At 35.8% G+C, this 18,261-nt stretch overlaps 1 protein-coding gene across 12 annotated transcripts; it reads left to right on the forward strand.

Annotated features, from left to right (window-relative positions):
• Positions 1-1,248: 1,248 nt before the first annotated feature.
• PTGR2 (prostaglandin reductase 2) lies at positions 1,249-17,939 on the forward strand. Of its 12 annotated transcripts, none has more exons than XM_081047923.1 (11): positions 1,285-1,410; positions 1,724-1,847; positions 4,064-4,148; positions 5,225-5,343; positions 9,817-10,008; positions 11,694-11,864; positions 13,003-13,212; positions 13,967-14,088; positions 15,119-15,206; positions 15,986-16,025; positions 16,915-17,939. In XM_081047923.1, exons 2-11 carry the CDS (start codon positions 1,824-1,826, stop codon positions 16,989-16,991), a joined length of 1,128 nt encoding a protein of 375 aa, XP_080904049.1. In that variant the 5' UTR covers positions 1,285-1,410; positions 1,724-1,823; the 3' UTR covers positions 16,992-17,939. The 12 variants fall into 12 exon arrangements, with proteins under 12 accessions (XP_080904050.1, XP_080904049.1, XP_080904055.1 ...); XM_081047919.1 differs by having other exon boundaries at positions 1,292-1,420; XM_081047926.1 differs by lacking the exon at positions 1,724-1,847 and adding an exon at positions 2,117-2,270 and having other exon boundaries at positions 1,386-1,420.
• Positions 17,940-18,261: the final 322 nt, after the last annotated feature.

Genomic DNA, 18,261 nt, shown 5'->3' on the forward strand with positions numbered 1-18,261 from the left:
CCCTAATTCTCTTTTAGTGTGTGTATTAGTTATATATTGCCACATAATCTACCACCTCAAAATTTAGCAACTTAAAACAACAAATGATTATTCCACATCGTACTTCTGAGGTTCAGGAATTTGGGAGAAGTTTAGCTAGGTAGTTCTGGATAAGTTTCTCTCCTCTAGTGAGGTCACAATGAAGACACTCATTTTTTGGAATGGGAACTCATTCTGGGGAGAAAAAAACCACACTTGATATGAGTTCTCAGGTCCTAGAATCAAGACAGTCAAAACTAATTTAATACTGAAGTTTCTTTTCCACTTTGAAAGATTGTTTCTTTTCAGATCAAGTCCTAAACTACCTTTATTTTACGCTATTACTTTTAGTCTGTTTGAGCATTTTCTTTTTCATCATTTGGCTCAAGTTATTACAAAAGGTTATTGAAGGTCTACTTGTACAAGACTGATAAAAGAGATAAGCTCCAGCCTATAGGCATTTGCAAAGTAGTATAATCCTTCTACTCCTTCTGTAAAGCCTTCTCAAAGAAGTAAAAATCTCAGAAGTGAAGATACTAGGAGCTCTAACCCTTTTAATGATTCTTACCCCCTTGCTCACCATTCCAGCCATCTTTCAGGTACTGAATACTATTTGTGTTATTAGCTCTGACACGTTAGGAAGCTCGTGTAAAAAGCAATTCTTTCACCTGCCTAATCGGGATGGCCTGTTAGGGTCCCTGGGGATCCAAAGCTGTTCTAGGAATAAACCTTGCTCAACCCAGTTCCGCAAAAAAGGAAGCAATTAACAGCTAATGAAATTGAGAAATCTGACCACACTAGGCAAACTATCTTTGACGAATTCGGGACTCTGTGAAAAAAGAGAGCCCTGCCTTAAAAAACCGGGAAAGGGTCCTGGGCCCGCAGCGTGGAGAGACGGTTTTAATCTCAGCTCTGCCCCCTGCCCGATGAAAGGAGGGTGGTGCAATCACATCAGCTCTCACAGTCTGTTTCCCCACCCATAAATGACGAGGGGTAAGCCTGAGGGCCCCTTTCTCACTGCAAGTTTCCAGCCCAAGGCTCAGGGAGAAGTCCATAAAACGAATAAAATGACTTCAAAGACTGCTAGAAGTGGACTCACTGGTCAAGGCTTGAACGATTTGCTCTTTGGATCCAGGTAGTAGGCACGGCCGTAGGGCACGAGTCATGATTAATTTATTAACACACTTTGCCCAGACACATGACTACCCTTCAGAGGTCCGCCCCTTCTCCGACACTCTTAGAAAAATGCCTGAACTTCCAAAGCCCGCCCCTGGGAGCACAGCAGGCGAGGAGCAGACGTCTAGTCGTGCGCCTGCGTCCTGCGCTGGGAGGGCCGAAGTCGCGCCCTGAGCCCCTCGCAGCCCTGCAAACAACGCGATAGTATTTGCCGAGGTCGGTGGCGGTGAGTGACAAGCGACGGCCGCTGGTCCCGGCTGTGGGGCTGGGGAACCCGCGTTTGGGTCGGGCCTTCGGGGTGAGGGGCGACGGAGGAGCCAAGGTGACCCCCAGGCTTCCTCCTGGAGCTACTGGCGTTATAGCTGGGACGGTAGAACTGGGAATGCTGGGGAAGAAGCAGAAGCAGGTTTTTTGTTTTGAAATAGAATTGTTGGGAGAAAGCAACCTCAGGATTGGACATAGTTGTGTTTAAGGTGCATCTGGGGCGTTCATTTAACACATGTTTTTTGATTACCTCCCCATGTGCCAGGCAGAGGGTGTGGACATAACTCGTGAACAACAGATACAAATCCCTGTCCTCTTGGCACTTAACGCAATCTGGGAAGTCATCTTGAAATTCTGGGCTGTGGATGCAGATTCGTAATAATTTCCACGTGAGTGGTTGGTAGTGGGAGCCATAGAGTAAGGTGAGGTCGCTGAGAAAGAGGAGTCATGCAGGAGTCCCTACATGTTAGACCTGGGCAGAGGAAGGAGAAAACCAGAAGACTCAGAGGACACCATGGCGGCTTCCCAGAAAGAGTGGAGGAAATCACTTGTGGCAGAATAACTGAAGGAGATCAGGATAGAGAAATGTTTTCATAAAAAGTGTTAGGGAGAGGCGGCGGGTTAACTCAGTTGGTTAGAGTTCGGTGCTCTTCACAAGGTTGCAGGTTCGATCCCCACATGGGCCACTGTGAGCTGCGCCCTCCACAACCAGATTGAAACAACTACTGGACTTGGAGCTGATGCATCCTGGAAAACCACACTTAAATAAATAAAAGTTAAAAAAAAAAAGTGTTAGGGAGCTCATGTAAATGGTATGTTTGAGTATGGGTCCCAGTGTTGTTATTAGCCGTTGTGCAACAATAGGCAAGTTTCTCAACATCTCTGTGCCTCCTTTCCTTGTCTTTAAGATGTGGACGCTGACAGTCCACATCTTATACCAATGAAATAACCAATTTCATAGGGTTATTGGGTAGTGGGTAAATGCAGTAATGACTATAAAGTTGTTAGCCCATTTCCTGGCACTTGGGAACATTCCGGAAAGAGGCTGAGTATATTAATAAATTAATAAGGTCCCACCTGATTAGAACCAGGACTTGTACTCTGCACTTCGTAATTCAGTGCCCTTTCTCTTATGCTAGGCTGCAAGGTAGACATTTAAATAGCACACTCTTTATAACTGGCACCAGAATGAATTTTTCAGTTGATCATTGATCTGGTATTTTGGAATATTAATTATTTAGCACTAATTAGGAACCCACTTAACATCATACCAGGGAAATATGGTTTGCTTAATGTCAGTCAGTAAAGAGCCCCCCCCCCCCACACACACTTTGGATGAATTGAACACCACCACCAACCTTTCACATCTAGAACCTGGTGTGCCATATTTTCAGTTTTGATTTTGTAACTAAGTCAAGTTTTTTATGTTTTAAATTTGTTGTGCTATCGAGGGATATTGTGTGATTATCCTACATTAATTAATTGTAGTATTTGACACTTGAAAACTTTCTAATTTAATGTAGAGGGAAAGAACTTTAAAGGAGTGCTTTTCATGCTTATAAGCAGTATTTGCACAAATCTACAATGTGCGTATTTTAAAGAAATAAAGCATACTTTGCACATGATCTTAGCCAAAAGGCCGAGAAGCGATAATAAAGCATACTTTGAAAGTGATTAGGGAAGAGGACAAATATGAAACTTCATTTAGAAAAACTTTAATTGAAAATTTAGCTATCATGGTGCTTTAATAACCACTTAAGTGCAGTTAACTTTGGACCCAGCATCAATTTGGAAATCTTTGCGTTTTAATCCTTACATAATTTACACACAATTTGATTCACTAGAAATATTGAATCAATGCTTTACAAAATATTGTGGACTTCTTGTTTCTCCCCCCTTTCTTCAGCACTCACAACAGTGTAATATAGTAATGCTCACTAAAGGTTTGTTCTCATTTTTACTGAGGGATAGGTAAGCAGGACTGTTTCCCTCAAGTCAGATAGTGCCAGCACTATCCATTTTGCTTCTTTAATTAGCTCAAATTGTAAACCCAGAATAAACTTGATACTTTACTTACTTATTTGGACATTCTATATTACAGAATTTCTTATAAGGTGAGGATTTAGAAATGCTTTTGACATTCCTTTTATAATCAGCCAAACTATTAAAAAATTTCCATTTTGATAAATGAGTAAGATAATTTTTGAAAATTTGGTTACATCTCAATTAAGCAGCTAGTGTTTTATTTTGCTCCTAGGTTAACTGGCAAGCTCTGGAGGAATATATCATGCTGTCTTCTTTTAATCAAGCACAGTAGGAGGCTTAATTATGATGGCATGAAGATGAATGTGCTTGAGTTATGAGGCCAAAAACAGTTTGCCCCACTCACTCTTCAACAAACTTGTTCCTATTAAGCAAAAATTCGAATTAGACTTAGTCTTCATATGTTTGCTTTAGGAGGTAAACTCTCACAGGATACTATATCTTTTTTGGATCCTAAATATGATTTTTCCTTTCCTTGTTCAGAAACACAAATGTGCTTCACGTTTTAATTTTTAAATTGTTTATTCTAAGACGTTCTCATGATTTAAAATTCTATCTGTAGGAATTATTTTATACAGAAATCTTGTGCGATCCCTATGCAAACAAGGCGATGATTGTACGAAGAGTGATACTGAATTCCCGACCTGGTATGTATTTATCTGTGATGAATGAACAGCTGTGGTCTTTGATAAGTATTAATGCAAATGGAGGAACAAAAGGATTCATATGATATCAATGTGCTAAATTGACGTAGGAAGATATTAACACTAGCGAGATATTAGAAGAAATTCTTTAAACAATGTAATACTCAGTTTTTTTAAGTGATAATTTATCAAGGCCATTTGTTGAAAAAATAAGGTATTTTAGAATTATAATATTGAAAAGGTTATATTACAAATATATGTAGCTTTTATTTTTTCTTTATAGTATGGATCATTGATTCTTAAAATTTGCTTTTCTGTTTTATGACTTCTAACCTGAGTCATAGAAACAGGTATGGAAGTAACGTAAAAGATTAGGGCCCATGCTGCCTTGGTTTTGCCACCTACCTAGCATGTGGCCTGCGAAAGTCACTTACCTTTTCTAACCTCAGTTTTAGTGAAGTGAACAGTTAAATTAAAATCTTTACATTCTATTCTCACCTCAGAAATGGGATGATTCAATGAATAGGGAGTCTGGTTATGTTCAGCACAGCTGAATAAGAGTACATTTTTAGGGATGGCATTTTCTGCTTATAGATTTTTCTTTTCATATTTCAAGTTTTCTAATTTTCAAGGCTTCACTTTTTAAAATATTGCATTATTTAAGTTTTTGTTTTCTTAAAATGAGGAAGGAAAGTTTACCTTTTTTTTTTTTGGCTGATGTGGTGTTTCAACTACTTTGTAAATTTGAATTTTCATAATTTTTTAAAAGTTGGCTATGATTTTTCACTTTTTGAAATCCTTGTAAATTTTAAAACGGGTGAGGTGATTTGCCTGTAGTCATCTAAAAACAGAAATTTTGAAGTTAACAGCAATATTCCAAAGGATCTTCTCGGAGAAAATCGAGAGTAAAACTATTTGAAGAATGTATGCTGAATTACAGAAATTACAAAACAGTATAGATTTATTCATGCCTGTATTAAAAGAGAGTGCTTTGAATCCTAGAATGACCTTTTAAAGAATAATAAATAATTATGTAAGAAAGTGAGTTTTTGATTTTATATTTTTACCTAATATTTTAGGGAAAAATGGTAATCCAGTGGCAGAAAATTTTCGAGTAGAAGAAGTAAATTTACCAGACAATATCAATGAAGGACAATTAAAAGTCAGAACTCTTTATCTTTCTGTGGATCCTTACATGGTAAGAATCAGGATTATGTGACTTGGTGAAAATTAATTTTATTTTCATATTTTTTATGTTGCATCTGAATTTTATTGTGCAATCCTCATGATTAATAAATATTTGAGGAAGCATATCTTGATATCTATGAATTACAGATTGCCTTCGTTTTTATTCACTAGTGTTATTAAGAATGCTGTAGGAGGAAGGTTTTCGTAACAGTAGTACTTATGATTAGTCAGGTTCTTCCAAATATCCAGATCACTTCCCAGGAGTAAGTAAAGCTTGAAGACAGTAAATTAGGATTGGAAATTCTCTCAGATTGATCCAGTTTACATGGCACGTTCTGTATACAAGTATGTGCTACCCAACTGTTAGTCACTTGGTAGTCGTCTCAGTTATCAGATTGACTGTCATGGTATTCCCTTATTTTACTTAATAATACCATATCATGTAACTTTTATTACAGTATATTGTTATGATTGTTCTATTTTATTACTAGTTATTGCTAATCTCTTACTATGCCTAATTTATAAATTAAACTTTATCATAGGTACGTACGTATAGAACAAAGCATAGATATATATAGCGTTCATACTATCTGAGGTTTCAAGCATCTACTAGGGGTCTTGTAACATCCCCCGCAGATAAGGGGGGACTACTGTAACTATCACAGATTCAGGAGAAAAATGACAGTGCACTATTTAGTTTCCAGAATCCGTTCTTGATGATGCCTGGTTTGGATTTCTCACGACTTTTACACTTCAATGTATAAAGACATAGCTCGAGGCATCTAAAGATTGCACATGCCCTAATGAACAAAATGTAAAGAATATCACTGAAGCCCAGGATAATAAATGCAATGTAAATTAAGAAAACAAATTTTACCAAAATAAAGCTAAGATTCAAGTTCAGAAATGTTTTAAAAATTGAACAGAGCAAACAAAAAGGAATAGTTGAAAACAAGCTAAAAGGATGTGTTCTTCATAGAATTCTTTAGTTGGAACAAACTTTCCATTCAGCAGAATTCCCTCTGAGAGTCTTACAGAGAAGAGAAATTTATGACCCAAAGATTTAGGGGTGGGTAAATGATGAAAAAAACTAGGATTATGAACATGGATTGAATTCATGAGCTTTACTTCTAAACACCCCCAACCTCAAAACAAGAAAAACAAAAATCCTCTTTTTCCTGCAGGGAAGTAAATAGCTCCTCTGTCCATTCATTTCATGTAGAAAGCACTGAGTCTGTCTGGAGAATTTTGACTCTTCATTCTCTACATTCTATTAGTCAATCAGGTCCTACGGGTCCCACCTCCTATGTAATTCTCAGTTCAGTCCACTTCTCAGTAAATTCCAAGGACATCTACTTAGTCTGAATCACCATTGTTTCTCTCCTAATGGGGTATCCTCTACCCCGTTAAACCATCTCCCACACTGTAGCCAGAGTGATCTGTTTATCATAGCCACTAGTCATGTTACCTTGATTAAAATCATTTAATGGCTTCTCATTGGTCTAGGGATAAAGACTAAAATCTTCAACATGGTCTAAGATGCTACATCCCACCATGTTTGCCTGCCCAGTCTCACCGTAACCTGCTTTATTTCTTACTGTTATATCTTGGCTTCTCTGGGCCTCTTTCTTTTATAACACACTAGTGGCCCTTTTAGCTCAAGCCTTGATTAATCATGCTTTTTATTTTCTGTATTTTATGATGCTTTCTTATCTTCAGGGTCTTGCTAATCCCAGAGAGACTGCCTTTCCCAGGGCTAGCTAATTTTTAGAGCTAACATAGAACTTGGCCAGGGACATACCTTTCATATGTAAACCAATGGATCTAAAGCCAGTATCTCCAACCACCTCCTTCATCTAACTCTCACACACCAAGCCAATATTTTCCCTGCCCTAAATCACCTCAGGGCCAGTATCGGACAACTAGGGACCATCCCTATAAGCCAAAGCCCACCATAATTATTCCAACTATTCATTCCTCAAGTTACTCAAGCCTGCCTACCTTTCCCTGCCCATTCCCTCCCCCAGAAACCATAATAAAGACTCTGCACCATGCTTTCCTCTTGCTGCTTTTGCCTTCTGACAAACTCTGGTGCTTTGCTCTGTGGCCCTGCATAGTCGGGTGTCTCCACTTGAGAGTGGTAAGTAATAAACTCTTCCTTCAAGGCAGTTGTCTCTATCTATCTCCTTACCATACCTGATTAAAACAAAATCCTGGGTACAAATTAAAACAGGCCTTCATATGTGCTGTCTCCCCATCTAAAAGCTTCCTTTCACCCCTTTCCCTTTACCTGGCCAACTGCTGTTATTCCCTAGAAGCTTGCTTTAAAGAAATTTGCTTTGGTTGAATCACCCTGGACCCTCAGGCTAGTCTTCTCTGTTAAATTTTCTCAAAACAGTACCTTGACTGACCTTCACCATTATCCTAATTATAATAAATACTAATTTGTGTAGTTACTAGATTATCTGCCTTCCCTGATAAAAAGTAAACTTATGAAGATGAAGGTCTTATTTATCACTGTATCTCCAGTGACTAGCATGGTGCTTATTTAGTATTAATTAAATGAAGGGAAAAAAATCACTTCTTTCCACATGTGACCCTGCGTGGTATAGTGTGCCCCTCCACTTGGGAATTGTAAGTAATCAGTTGCCTTCACTAGACATTCTTATAAAAAAAAAAAAAAGAAAAAAAAAGAAAAAAAAAGGTTGGCCCGGTGGCTCAAGTGGTTGGAGTGTTGTGCTCCTAACGTCCAGCTCACGGGTTCAATTCCCACATGGGCCAGTGACCTGTGCCCTCTATAGCTAAGATTGCGAACATCAGCTCTCCCTGGAGCTGGGCTGCTCTGAGCAGCCAGAGAGGTTGGCATGAGCAGCCAGTGGGCTGCTGTGGGCTGCTGCAGGCTACTGTGTGCCACCCAAACTGGAGTAGGGGGTGAGAGGTGGAAGAAAGGGGAAGAAACAAAAAAAACTTGAAAAGGAAAAAAGGAATCCAATGAATATTAAATCACTGAAATTTTATATCATCCAGATTCACAACTAATTTTAATCACTGTGTGTATACAGTATTTTACATGGTTATATTTAATATGTATATATTATTTTGATTTCATATTTAAGTGACTTTATATACATATCTTCATATGAAAAAGTAGTCCAGGTATCATTGTTTTGGTGGTTATATAACATTCTTCTATGTTGACATCATTTGCTTACCTATAGGGAATTACTTGTTCTACTTTTTCCTTAGCCTTGGTTAAGAGTCGGGTGCTTGGTCTGGCCAGTATCCAATGGCTGCTCCACTTGCTTTTCTAGAACACATGGGAGGAGTACACAAGCAGGAATGTAGCATGTTCCCATGGAAGCTTCTGCCTCAGTTTCCTATTTGGCCTTTTCCCCTAGTGAACTGAACTAGACCACCTGAGGCCCCTTAATCAAGTAGCCTTCCATCTTTTCCATCTCCTGGACCACACTGTAGACCTCTACATCTTGTCTTCATGAGAGAGGCAAGAGTGAGCTGCAGAGAGGAAGAGAGACTTGACTACTTCCCAGGAAGTCTTTAGCCCTAGTCATGGAAGGATGTGGTGCCATCATGGCATTTTGTCTTTATGGAATAACGACAACATCTACCTGAGGTTAGGGGCATGATATAGAGCTTGGTCTGACATTTTCCCTATCATTGTGCTATCGTGAGAAATTGAGTAGTTGGGGAGAGCTTAAAAATGCTTTGGGAATAGGTATTAGAAATGAGGAAAAGAAGTTCAGAAGGGATTGTGATGAACAACTGTATAAAAAGTTTCATTTCTTTGTGTTATTTCCATTGGGCAAGTGGAATTTCTAGGCCAAAAGAAATGAGTACTATTGTGGTCTATATGTTACTGATTTGTTTTCTGTAAAAAATGGACAGTTTTATAATATTATCAGCAACATGTAAGTATATCTAATTTGCCACAATCCATTGAAACAATTGGCATAGTATTATGTGTGGGTATTTTTAATTAACGTTTATTGGGTGACAATTGTTAGTAAAGTTAGATTTCAGGTGTACAATTCTGTAATACATTATCTATATCTCACATTGTTTACGTGTTATTTTTGCTAGCATAATATATGTAATATTACTTAAATTTCTGTAAGTAATTGTATAAAAATTTTAACAGCTTGTTAAAATATAATTCACATATTATACAATTCACTCATTTAAATGTATAATTCAGTGGCTTTTAGTCTATTCACAAAGTTATGGAACTAGCTCCACAATCTAATTTTAGAACATACTTTAATTCCTTTTTAACTGTACTTCTTTACTTGTTAGAGATAGGATACATTTTTTTCAAGATAAAAAATAACCGAAAGAGAAACTAAGATAAATTTTATTTGTTTACTAACACTTTACATAACATTACTTATTGTATACCTTTTAGTCAATGGGTAAATTAATAAACTGGTTCGGTATTACCAGACAGAATGAGTTTTTTCTTTTTTAGCGTTGTAGAATGAATGAAGACACTGGATCTGATTATATAACACCTTGGCAGCTATCTCAAGTGGTTGATGGTGGAGGTGTTGGGATTATAGAAGAAAGCAAACACACAAATTTTACTAAAGGTGATTTTGTGACTTCTTTCTATTGGCCCTGGCAAACCAAGGTTATCCTGGATGGAAATAGCCTTCAAAAGGTGATGTATAATATAAAGTATCTGACTTTTTTCCCCTTGTAATTCTTACTTTGTGCATTTGGCGTTCAGTTCTGTTGTCAGGGAAAAAATAAAAGTGTACCTTTTCGTTTAGATAGCTGCAAAAATGTGGACAGCCTTCGTTTCTTTTCCACTGTTGGTTGTAACTGTGGAAACAGTTCTTAGATGGAACTGTTTCCACAGTGGAACAGTTCTTAGATGATCAGTGAATGGTGGTGTTTTCCATATTTAATTTATTTCTCAAATTTTACATGCATAAAATAAAACCTGAGTTACAAGCATCAAAACGTATTTTATATTAAGAACCAGAAAGCCCCTTACAGGTGTGCTTTAAAGTTTCCTGAGAAATTGTCACTTGACTTAAGAAATTCATTTGGTTTGTGCTTGGAATTCCAACTCGTGTTAGCAATCCTGAGTTCAGTTTCTGTTAGGTTGAACCATGTGAAATTACCAATATCTGTTCACTTTGACCTATAAAAACTGGCAGCTTCAAGTCATTCAACCTAATATACGTTAGCAAGGAAGTTACTTTTTATTTCTAAACCTCAGTTTCCTCATGTACATAATGAAAATAATAGCTATCTTACAAGTGAATGTAAAAATGAAATGCTATGACAAATGTGACAAATGTGACAAAAAGATTGATAAAATTTTAGTATTTTTTATTACAAATTCTTATAATCAGGTAAAGGTAGCAGTTAAGACACAGATGACATGGGAGGCATTACACAATCATTTGTCAACTTAATGGTACTAGTAGAATACATTTAACTAGAAATTTCTTAGCAGGAAGTGAAAAAGAAATATTCAGCAATTTCTAGTCTTCCCTATCATTGTGCTATTATAGGAAATTGAGCAGTTGGGAGTTGGGACTAGGGATGGAGAAACGATATTTGCTGAATACAAACTTAACTCACACTGTTTTTATACTGGCTTTACTAAGAAATAACTATTACTTATATGAAATGTATCTGCGTAGTATAGACCTTTCTGTGTATTGTAGACTTAATTCTCCATTACCTTAATCCACACACGAGATTTAACAGATAGCCATTTAAAACTGCTGAACACAAACTGCCATTTTATTTCTTTGCGGCATTTTAATGGCTGTCGATGCAAGGATGTCCAAACCTGTTGAGAATTTTTATAAGATTATTTGAGCCAAATTGATGATATATGCAGGGGAACAAGATCTCAGATGCTCTACAGAATAAGTTTTGCAGCTTCTTTTATGCGTTTTGAAATTAAAGAGGGAATGTAAGGAAGATTATATGATGGTGGGAGAAAGCAAGGCAGGGATTGGGTTATAGGATAATTAACAGGATTATGTGCTCTCCTGAGGGTGGTTACGCTTATTTTTAAAGATGTGTTAACCTAGATGCACATGAACAATAGACAGCAATGGACAAGGCTTGCTTAAGGCAAAGATAAGCTTTCTACTAAAGAAGTTATATGCCAGGGCCGTGACTACCCACTATGACCCTGCCTAGTTAGGGAAAAGGGGTTCTATGGAAAGTAACCTTACAGATCATCCTGTAAGGTTACTTTCCATAGAACCCCTTTTTCATCCACAGGACACAATTCAGTCTATAATGAGTTGTCTCTACTTTTTGGCTCAAAACAGGAACCCCTGATATTATTTTTAAAAGGTATATATTTCATTTTAGGTAGACCCACAACTTGTGGATGGACACCTTTCATACTTTCTTGGGGCCATAGGTATGCCTGGTTTGACTTCCTTGCTTGGGATACAGGAAAAAGGACATATAACGGCTGGATCTAATCAGACAATGGTTGTTAGTGGGGCTGCTGGTGCTTGCGGATCCTTAGCTGGGCAGGTAAATTTTCTGAAAGTTATTTGATTTTCTGAAAAGTAGTTATAACTGAATCTCCGGATACATGTGTGTAATTTAAAATATAAACTTAAACCAATTTATATGATTATTTTACACGTTTCTGGTAGAGATGATGTTATCTGCTTAGAATCTCTTGATAGCAATATGAAAAATGTTGTAGATTTTTTATCTTGTTCTCTATTAACCAAAAATCAACATGGTAAATGCGTGGAGCATTGCTCTAACCAGCAACATAAGGAAGAAAATCAAAGTACTTGTCTGGGATTCCATGAATTAAAAAACAAACTCATATTGTAAAAAAAAAAGTCTTCAAGTAACAAAGCACTTATTGGGTTCTAGAAATACAATAAATATTATGATAGAATTTTATAAAGTGCTTTGTTTTTATCAATAATAGACTTTATAGTATGAAACCATTGAAACAAAACATTTTATCTTAGTAATGATTTTAGTTACTCATAGACCTGAAAAATATTTTTTAAAACATTTAAATTTATTGGGGTGACATTGGTTAATAACACTATATAAATTTCAGGTATACACCTTTATAATATGACATCTGTATACTCTATTGTGTGCTTACCTGGTCTAGTCTCTTCCCATCACCATATAGTTGACCCCCTTTAACCTTCTTCATCCTCCCTGCACCCCTTTCCCCTCTAGTAACCTCATTCTGTTGTTTATATCTATGAATTTTTCATTTGTTTGTTTATTTTGTTTGTTCATTTGTTGCTTTTTGTTTTATATCCCACATGTGTGTGAAAACATACAGTTTTTCTCCTTTTCTGTCTGACTTACTTCACTTAGCATAATACTCTGAAGATCCATCCACTGAAAAATACTGAATTAGGGTTTTGGGTCTGATTATCCTTTTATGAGGTCAGCTTTAAATTGTGAGCTTTTAACATTCAAACTAAGTCTAATTTTATTCAATCTTAATGTTTTTAAGAACATTATATCTGTTCTCAGTTCTTTTGGTTTCAAATTACTTTTAGCTAAAAACCCTGTAATCCAATGTAAATTATATTGAACACTTGAGTATACTTGTAATATCTTACACATTTTTTAATTTAAGTGTGACAATAGAAAGTTGTTTAATTTTCAAAAATTTCCCTCCTAGATCGGCCATTTGATGGGCTGTTCCAGAGTGGTGGGAATTTGTGGAACCCATGAGAAGTGCCTCTTTTTGACCTCAGAACTGGGCTTTGATGCTGCAATTAATTATAAAAAGGGGAATGTGGCAGAACAGCTCCGTGAATTCTGCCCAGCTGGAGTGGATGTTTACTTTGACAATGTTGGCGGTGACATTAGTGACACAGTGATAAGTCAGGTTGTTTGCAGATTTGTTTGTTATAAATTTAAATGCTACATTTTATTTGATGTGATACTGCTTTACCTGATACTGAGAGAGAAAAAAACTAAAATTGTAGGGTTTATTGTGAAAAGTAACGTGATGATACAGAAGAGCTTGCTGATATATCTACTTCCATTTGCTTGCAGATTTGCACTGTGAGAATCAAGTTCAGTTCTTTGCTACCAATACTATATTTTTCAACTTATTTTTGTGAAAAAATACAGTTGTATTGTTCAAATGGTAAAGTTCTGACTCCTAACACATCATCAACCAACTCACAGCCATGGCCCCTGACATTGGTAGGGAATAGCTTTTCATAGATTGCAGGTATTTACATATTTTTATTGATCATATTATAAATGTCAACATCAGCTATTAACACTGCATTGTCCTGCACTGTATATAAAATTATTTGCAATTGAAGTTAAATTATTTAAATCCAAAGGAATTCTCTACTACTAATAATAAAAGTAGCAACAACAGCAACTAATGTAATTCTTTTGCTGATTACCAAACTCTCATTTATCTCTATGTTCCTTTGGAGTGGACTTATTTTCCAGGGAATTAAAACTCTTAAATATATATAATGGGCAAATCTTTAAAATAAAATCGATTTATTGGCACCAAAGGACTACATAGTGGTCAAGGAGGCTTTCTTTGAGACAGTCATAAAATCATATATAGGAAAGGCATATATCTTAGGGTATAATCATCAATTTTCTCCGAACAGATGAATCAGAACAGTCACATCATCCTGTGTGGTCAAATTTCTCAGTACAACAAAGATGTGCCTTATCCTCCTCCATTAAGCCCTGCTATAGAAGCAATCCGGAAAGAAAGGAACATCACAAGGTTTGTTCTACCCTTTCCTTCCCCTTATTACCAGATTCAAGCGGTTTAAAGATCATAAATGTAAAAGAAATGTATTGTTCTTCACATTTAATTTTTTTCTTATTAAATAAAACTTGAAAATACACATTTTAAGCCGGTTCAACATTTGGGTTTTGGTTAAATAGCTCTCTGGCAGAAAACTTTTTTAAAAAATGCATCTGTTCTATCAATCTTTTGCCAAGTCTTTTTTTTGCAAGTAATAGAAACTCCATCACATTGGCTTAAGTGCAAAGGAAATCTATTGGCTCATGTATCTGAGAAGCCCAGTATTAGTACAGTACTGGCTTAGATTTGGCTGGATAGTTTGCATAGCGGTATCACGACTCAGTTTTTCTCTGCCTCTGGGCTGTGCTTCCTTTGGGGTTAGTTCTGCTCCCTTGCAGGCTCTGCTCTTGCAGCAGCAAGAAGGAGGATGACTGTTATTGCTAGTCTTATATTTTACCAGATTAACAATCCAAGCAAAAAGAGAACAGCTCTCTCCTTGCAGTTTTATCAAGTCCCAAAGCTGATATTTATTGGTTCAGACTGGCCTGGCTTTGATTACATGACGGGGAAAGGATATTACCCACAGAGTCAAGTCACAGTGCTACCGTGTTTCCCCAAAAATAAGACCTGGCCGGACCATCAGCTCTAATGTGTCTTTTGGAGCAAAAATATTATATAAGACCAGGTCTATATTAAAATAAGATTGGGTCTTATATTAATTTTTGCTCCAAAAGACGCATTACAGCTGATGGTCTTGCTAGATCTTATCTTTGGGGAAACACAGTATTACTAAATGGGATTTGTAGATGCTGGGCAGGTGAAACAATAGAAGCCCATTACACTTATATCTGTAACTACAACTAAAACTGTATTTGACCAGACTCTGTGTGATTAAGTCCTAATATTTGAAAGATGAACAGATATCAGAGTTCTAGAATGATTTGATTTTAGACTCTTTTACTCCCACACTAGTCTTTGATCATTATCGTTTTCTTTCCCACTACAGAGAAAGATTTCTGGTGTTAAATTATAAGGACAAATTTGAATCTGGTATTCTACAGCTGAGTCAATGGTTTAAAGAAGGAAAGCTAAAGGTAGAACTTGCTTCTTTTCTTTATTAATATCATTCTTCTATTTGACAAACTTTGTATTATTTGAATTTATTATAGCAAACCTACTAGTTTCATTATAAAAATTCCTACAAAAGGAAAGTGCATTGAATATTATAAATTAACTTCACCTCCCAGGTGAATATAACTTCCTGGTTGAGAAGCCCTCTTTTATTATTCCCTTTGTCTAAAATTTTATTAACCTTTACCTTTCTTAGATTATAAGAGCAATAGCTTTTTTCCCTCCAAATCGTAGTTCCTCAATTAACCAATATTCACAGAATGCTACTATGTGTTAGAAGCTGTCCTTTCTCAAAAAGCTTATAAACACCTCCTAGTACCCCTACCTCTCCACTACCATACTTCTTTCCTACCTTCCCTGGACATTCTGATATATCTCTGGATTGTTGGTTGAAAATCAGGAGTTACTAATCTGGAGTCCAGAAACCCTGACCTAGCATGTTCTTGAAACCTGCGGATGATAGATAAAGCTGTATGTATAGGTGCTTTTGCAATTGTTTTTTTTGAAAGGAGGGTGTATAGCTTGTGTTGTTTTTATTGAAGATTAGACAATGGGAAATAGGATTTTATTTTTAAAAATCAATTGATAGGAAACCTTTCTGGACTACCTACATGAAATGAAGAATATCTATTTTTAGACAGAAAGTGCTAAATAGTATTGCTGTCTTTTGCAAAATGGAAAATATTAACTAGAAACATTGAAGTCTAAAGAAGATTGTTAACTATAGTATTTTGATTTACAGATCAAAGAAACTATGATAAATGGATTGGAAAACATGGGAGGTAAGATGAATGTAAATTTATTTATTATATACATGTGCTCAGCACAAATAATCCTTTTTCTTTTAATTCTACTTCTTTGGTTGTTTTTTTTTTTTAATCATTTATTTCCTGTAAAACTATCCTATAGTTTTCCTTAAATATCTTAATCAAATTCTATGAAAGTTCAACTTAGTGGTATTTATGAGGTATTATTTTCACATTTCAAATCATAAGGTGTTTCTTTGTTTTTCAAACAGTTTATGAGAAGAATTGTGAAAGTCATTTAGTCTCTAGGTAACTTTTCAGATTGAATGGTTCTAAGGCATCACAAGACTATATTAAGTAAATTTTCAATATTTAGGTTTTTTTGCCTACCATACACAGATTCCAACATTCTCTTTTGTTTGTTTTAAATAAAGAGGATTAATCAAAGTGATTTTTTTCTTTCTCAGAAAAAAAATGTAATGTATTTTGTTAATGTTTTGTTAAACAAAAGTATCAATTTCACTTACTTTTCAGGAATACATGTGTATTTCACTTAGTAAAACTTTATGATTAGATTTCTAATATTTTTAACTGTTATTTAAATACTGTTTTGGCTGACATTTTATCTTCATACTTATTTGCCTCTAGTCTTCAGATGCCGTAAACAGTGAACATTGATGTATACACCAATTAAACATTTCTAGTTTGGGTAAAAACCACTTTTTAAGATGTTTATTGGGTTAGTTTGTCCTGTAACTTTGTCAGTTGTTTACTTAAGGTTTCTTTTCATGACAGTATCCCTTTATATTTTATATTAACATAATTGAATTATTCAAATTAATTGTTATGTGTCTGACCTACTGACAAATATGTATGATAGTGACATTTATGTATTCGGATAACCTAGTTTTCTTTTTCTTTCCAGCTGCATTCCAGTCCATGATGACAGGAGGTAACATTGGAAAGCAGATAGTTTGCATTTCAGAAGAAACCTCTTTGTAATCTCTATAAATGTCTTCATCAAGGAAATAGTTTTCTTTCCATTTTGCACAAAGATTTTAAAGATACATTAAAAAACCTTACAGTATAGCTTTTGATCATAGTATGATCATAGGTGATATTTTCTTAGTTGCATAATTCTTTCTTATACCTTCAATATCATATATGTACTCTACATCCAACATGACTATTTACAATGATAGATTGAAGTCAACATGATCTATTTTTCTTTCTTTTGCTAAAACTATTATTACATGTGATGTTTATCAGATATTCCGAAACCACTGGAGATTTGATACAGCTGTTAATGCATCACACAAGTTATTAATTTTTTTAAATTAATAACTTTTATTTAAAATGGAATGCTTGAGAAGGCACTTAGTAAATATTTGTTTTACATAATTCTTGAATTGAAATTTGGTATACGAATAGAATTGGGATAGCCCTTTCATATTGTAGATGGAAAAGGGACTTAATGTGTAGGGGTTTGGGGGAATTCAGTGTCTGTGGAACATTGTTTGGGATAGGAGAGCAGAGGCTTTGTGTGGGGAGTGGTATGAGTAAGTACGGAACAGGTTGGTTAGGTTGATGGAGAGACTAGATTTACTACAGAAGATGATCTGTTTGTGTTTTGCCAGTTTCCTGTAGAGCCTAAAAACTCACATACTTAGTGATAAAAGGACATATTTATTTTAGGTTAGCAGGCACATACTGTCAAATAGTTGTAAAGATTTCAAGGGCAAATAAATATAAATATCACTTGGAGTTTTAGGTGATCAAAAAGATTTAGACAGCAAAGAGAGCTTCAGAAAATGCCAGGACTTCGACTCTGGGAAAATTAACAAATGGTTGTTAACATGAATGTGCAAGATCTACTAATGTAACTCAAAATAAGAGTGTTTTATTAAATGTAAATCCTTTAAACATTAAAATTGAGGATATTTTTCTGAGTGTTGTGCTGGTTTATGGTCACCTGTTTACACACTGCAATATACTTTTGTTGACAACATTTGTACAGAGTAGATTCAAATTGGGTTAGTCATCAGTCACTCCAGTTGACTTAAGTGGCCTTTTCTTCTTTCCTATTTTACATGCTTTTCCCAGACAATTTCATCTCCAGAGAGGGCTCTGTGTGTTGATAACTCAAATCTACATCTCTATTTTTGCCCTCTTACTTGAGCTCGGGGCCTTTACCTCCAAGTAAATATACCTTTTGCACCTGGAATATATAAATTCACTTTATCTACAGAGGAATTATCTTCCCCCCCCCCCC

This window comes from Rhinolophus hipposideros (genome assembly GCF_964194185.1).
Source record: "Rhinolophus hipposideros genome assembly, chromosome: 5".
Lineage (NCBI taxonomy): Eukaryota > Metazoa > Chordata > Mammalia > Chiroptera > Rhinolophidae > Rhinolophus > Rhinolophus hipposideros.